Consider the following 5,262-nt stretch of genomic DNA (forward strand, 5'->3'; position numbering starts at 1 on the left):
GTCTCTGTTAGCGCTATAAACACCTTTAAAGCATAAAAATGTGATTGTTTATTTGTTGGTGGCTTAAACCGTTTGACTATAATACTCGAACGCAAAAAAACAACTATGTCTGGTAGGCTCCATTTGGTTGTTAGGATAATGGAGAAAACCAAAAGAAAAATATGTTTTTCTCTTCAACACTGCAGTCTTCCACTCATATTTAATCTGACACAACACAAATTATACAACACAAATTTTGTATTTCCACTCATATTTAATCTGACACAACACAAATTATACAACACAAATTTTGTATTTCTTTTATTTGTGCGTATTCGAATTGCCGTCCTAGAGTGAGAAAAGATTGGTGTGACCTATGGGAAGGAATTGATTGATTGCTGTAAAATGTGGAATTGCAGATACAAACAAACAAATTTGTCAAGTCAAATGGAACTTGCTGGTGTTGTTTACTCTTAACCCACCACGCCACTTACATGGATCGGGATATATTAGGTGTGTCGTACACGTTATTTAAAAATAAAATTAATTTTACTTACATTTTTTAAAATTTGGTCAAATATTATCCTCAAATATCTTTTAAAAATAATTATTTCCCAAACTAACTCTTTAGCTTTTAAAAAAAATTAAATTAAAAGGCTAAAATACCCTGTAAATTTACAAATTATATATATATATATACCCGCACATACATAGAGACAAATATGAATGGTTTCATCAAGAACCCATATTTGATTGGGTCTAATCGTGTGGTCATGCAAGCCAAAAACATCTAGAACTCTGTGAATAAGAATCAAAGTAGAACCAAATTAGAACAAATTGAAGATGACTTTCAGATTCAAAAAATCAGCTTTCCAGATAAAGAAAACGGAATGAAAAATCAAAAGCAAAATGGTCATCTTAGAACCTTGTAATTGGTCGATGGACTGGATTGGGAGGGTTCTTCTCACAGATTACATTTTTTTCTGGAAACCAAAAATAATAATGTTAGTTATTATCAAATATATCCATATTCTCTAGATAAATCTTGAGCTTATAGTACTGAGAATTACTCTGACAAAACTCTCTTGTTAACGACACATGGATATGAAGGAGCTGCCACTAAGCTCTGATTAATCACGCTCAAAGCTCTTCTTCGGTTCTGCTTTGTTTCCACTCCAAACTTTCTGGTGCCCATTTCTGCTCCTTTTATCAAACACAAGAAGAGCAAATTCTCAAAAACCCATTTCGAAAACTCGACCACTGATCCAGCCGACACCGAACCAGTGATAAGATCCATCACTCTATGTGGTGAAGGAGGATGAGAGAGTAATGGGTCTGGACCCTGGTGTGGTGAAGGAGTTAGAGAGAGTCGCCGGAGCCTCTGCAGAAAAAAATGGGTCTCATTCATCCGGTCGACACCGAACCAGCAGCCGAAGCATTTGCAGAAAATTCTAAATCTAGCGAACTGAAAGAAAGGCTTCCTTTGGATACACACTGAGACAAAAAGAAAGAAAGGATTACATGAGAAAAGAAAATAGAATAATATAAAAGAAATGATAGATATAATAATATTCATATTTGGATGGAAAGAAAAGAAAGGAATAAGTAATATTCTTGTTTGAATGGATAGAAAAGAAAATAAACGAATGAATAATTTACCATTTTACCTTGTCTCTCAACCAAGCTTGCCCTTTCTCTCAAGGTTATTTTTGTAATTTGCTCAATTTCTCTTCAAATCTTGTCAATTTTGAAGGGATTTCAAATAAGAGATTTGGAGGGATTGTTATCCTTCCAAATCTCTCCAAATCCTTTCTTTCCAAACACATTAATCACTATCCTTCTCTTTATTTTCTTTTCAAATCTCTCTAAATCCTTCAATCAAAACGAATCGTTTTTGTATCTATGGTAAATGGTGAATGGTGAGATGAAGAGAGGACGAAATGTGTGGGACGGGCTGAAGTGATGTAGAAGAAGACGAATAGAGGTGGGCCACGACGGGGCAGGATGGAGCGCTGATGTAAGGCGGGTGTAAGGGTAGAATTGTCATTTAAGCAACTTGATATTTTGGAATAAATGGGATTAAAAAATTAGGGACAAAATTGTCTTTTTAAATACTTTTAACGGAGGTTTTAATGAAAAAATTAAAAATGAATTTAAATGACAGTTATTTTCGAAAGATATTAGAGAGTGAAAAATGGCCAAATTTAAAGACTGGTGAGTGAAATTAACCCTTAAAATTAATGTATTGTAATTAAATGCGTACATTAGTGACATACTAATATCAATATCGGCCACGTGTATCAAAATGATATAGTTTTGATATATAGACCGTTAAGGCGCATAGTATTTGTCGTTATAAATAAGTTAGAGTCAAGTCAAATTAATAAACCTATGATAACGTTACCCGCAACCCTGCGCAAACACGCGCACGGATTCAAATCCTCCTTTATGCGCGATCTGAACCAATGCGAGTATCAAAGCTGTATCGGTTTCTTTCATAGACAATGAATCTCCACGGTTTTAATAGCCTCCATCAAAGCCATATATATTAGGGACAAAGTTTATTTTGATATACAATTCCATTAATACATATATATTCACATGAGTAATGATATATTGAAAAATTAGACTAACTACATGAAAGCTCGTCCAATAAATAAATTATATAAAATTCACATGATATTATCGTCTGTTTTTTTATTTTTTTTTTCACACTCACTTCTTTTGACCAACTCTATGGCTCTTTTAGTAAATATAGAATATCATTTTTAGTATTCAAATATTCCATTATGAATATCTATGGTCCATTATCTTTATATTTGCTTTCTATGTTTAAACATCTTTCTAATTAACCATTTATTATTAAATATAATGGCATCTCTTTTGCTTTTCTAATTGGAAGTTAAAAGGTCAAAGGTTTTGGGTTTGATCCTCTCTTCTTATAGTCAATATAAATAAACAAATATTAATATAATATTTGTTTTTTTAGTTGCTATATTTTCCATGCTTCTTTTATTTGTTGCTTGAATATCATATTTAAGAGCGACCCTTTTTTCATTAAAATTAAAAAGTTATTTGTGTAACCAATAAAATTTGACCCCCCCCAAAAAAATATGAGATACCTTTACCTCACTTAGCCCACATGTCTTAATTGTGTAATTAATATTTGTTAGAATTAAATGAAATTTATTACTCATAAAACTTTAAAGGATTGACCAACCTCGTGGACTTTAAATGAAATCTTCCTCTAAAATAAAATATAGACTGAAGCCTTCAGAAAAAAAAAGCTGAAGGATCATGAATAATATAGGATGACAGTGATGAAGAAAAGGTCCAAAAATAATGGGAACCAATTTGTGAAGAAAATACAATTTTCAAATAGAAGACAGAGACTGCAAAAAATTTGAAGGTCAATGATCTATAGTATATGTTTCAGTGAAGAAGACGAGAGTATCAAAATATTGTAAAGTTGACAATCACCAGAAAGGAAAAGAAGGATGGAAGAAGGTTCATCAACAATATTAAATATTAGCAGATTGTCCAATTTTGAGTGCGTTTGAATTGAAATAGCTGGAAGAAAAGAATGGAAAGACAAAAAAACAAAAAAAAAAAGTTGGTCTTAAAAAATAAAAATAAAAAGAAAAAGCATAAAATTGTTAAATCTCATTAAATGTAGGCAAAAGAGCAAAATACCCCTTATATGATACCTATGTTGTATAATGCCCTTCTCAATTATTTTTTTTTTGAAGTTAGTTGCCTCCTTTAACTATCAAAAGTCAACCAATAGAAGAGTGCTATTACTAATTTACCCTTATTTATTAATATATTATAATAAATCAAAATATTTGTTATCATCAAATGACTACTTTGCCCATATCTTCTTCCCGTGCTTTCCTGCAGAAGTGCTCGGGACAGACATAGACTCTCTTTCGGACCTCTCCACTCGCTCGCTGACGAGCTTCCAAGGCAAGTTATGGCCTCGCCTGTGAAGCTGAAGGTTCTGGTCCCGTTGAAATCCTTTGTTACAGATCTGGCAAACCAATACTTAACTCTCCTGTTTTATAACCTTCTTTGCCACATCAATTTCTTTATTTCTTTAATTTTACTCCATTTCTTTTTTTTGCAAGTTTGGTTTCACAGTATATTGTACTTCACTGTTGTGACTTTTTTATGTTGTAAAAGACCATTCTTTGCAAAGTATAACCTTTAAAAGCAACACATTGTCATTATTGTATCAATTTACCATTTGAAACCGAACTTTCCAATTGATCTTACCAGATGATAGCAGAAATTTCAATGATGAAGGGATGAAAAAAAAAACGCAGGAAAAAGAAAAGAAAGGGGCAACAAATAGGGGCAAAGTGGTCATTTCATAATAGCAGATATTTTGATTTATTGTAATAAATTAATAAGTAAGTGTAAATTAATAATTGTGTTATATTGTTGGTCTGAAATTAGCTTTCGATGATTTTTAAGGAGCATTTTGCTTGCTCTTGTTGAAGGGAGCAACTTGTTTCAAAAAAATAATTCATGAGGCATTATGCAATATAGGTATAATATAGGGGGAATATGGGGGTGTATTTACCGTATTTTGCTCTTTTGGGTATATATATCTTTTAAGAAACACACCTTCCACGGTTTACTTTCCATGGCGCATAATATTATTATTATTATTATTATTATTATTATTTTGTGGTGGGCAAGAAACACACTCTCCAAGTATCTATTTATTTTCATTCTTTAAATTTAAAATTTATTTTGAGAAGTTGAGAAGATATTACTGAAACACAAGACTTTTGATGTTTATTTGGCTCTCAATCGGTCAAAAAATTTTATTGTATCATTTTACATTAAGGTTCAGTTTATTTGAATTGAAAATATTTTTCAAAAATTATTTTTTATTTTTTTGTATTAATTGTCATATAATATTTACAAAAAAAAATTAAAATCTAACAAAAATAATTTAATCATTAATTTTTACCAAGTCGTTTTAAACGTTAGTCTCGTAAACTTGCCTCAACCTCGACCTAACACTTTGTCAATACTGAAAAAATAAAAATAAAAATAAAAATAAATTTTACTTAAAAATATATATGAACAAACAAACCTAAAAAAAAAAATTTGCCATTCAAATCATCACAAAAAAAATAAATTAAAGCTCCAAGGGGTTGTTTGGCAGCTGGCTTTTGGTAACGCCTATCCAGTCACCATTCTCTTCCAAGCTGCCACGTGGCACGCGTCAGTTTTTTTTTTTTTTTTTTGGCCCTGTCAAAGATTAGTCCC

General features: G+C 31.5%; 1 protein-coding gene across 2 annotated transcripts; it reads right to left on the minus strand.

The window, feature by feature from the left end:
• Positions 1 to 625: 625 nt before the first annotated feature.
• Positions 626 to 1,519, minus strand: LOC132286254 (uncharacterized). Of its 2 annotated transcripts, XR_009472725.1 has the most exons (3): positions 1,050 to 1,519; positions 905 to 962; positions 626 to 777 (listed from the first exon to the last, which is right to left on the minus strand). XR_009472725.1 is itself a non-coding variant. In XM_059788540.1 (2 exons), exons 1-2 carry the CDS (start codon positions 1,385 to 1,387, stop codon positions 944 to 946), a joined length of 357 nt encoding a protein of 118 aa, XP_059644523.1. In that variant the 5' UTR covers positions 1,388 to 1,506; the 3' UTR covers positions 807 to 943. The 2 variants fall into 2 exon arrangements, 1 of the variants encoding a protein (XP_059644523.1); XM_059788540.1 differs by lacking the exon at positions 626 to 777 and having other exon boundaries at positions 807 to 962; positions 1,050 to 1,506.
• Between the last annotated feature and the right edge of the window lie 3,743 nt (positions 1,520 to 5,262).

The sequence above is a fragment of the Cornus florida genome, unplaced genomic scaffold, assembly GCF_030987335.1.
Source record: "Cornus florida cultivar Cherokee Brave unplaced genomic scaffold, ASM3098733v1 CherokeeBrave_3.0.0_Hap2_Chr02, whole genome shotgun sequence".
Taxonomy (NCBI): domain Eukaryota; kingdom Viridiplantae; phylum Streptophyta; class Magnoliopsida; order Cornales; family Cornaceae; genus Cornus; species Cornus florida.

Coding starts and splice junctions, on each gene's coding strand:
- LOC132286254 (XM_059788540.1), bottom strand. CDS start 1,387: ATGAATGAGACCCATTTTTTTCTGCAGAGGCTCCGGCGACTCTCTCTA.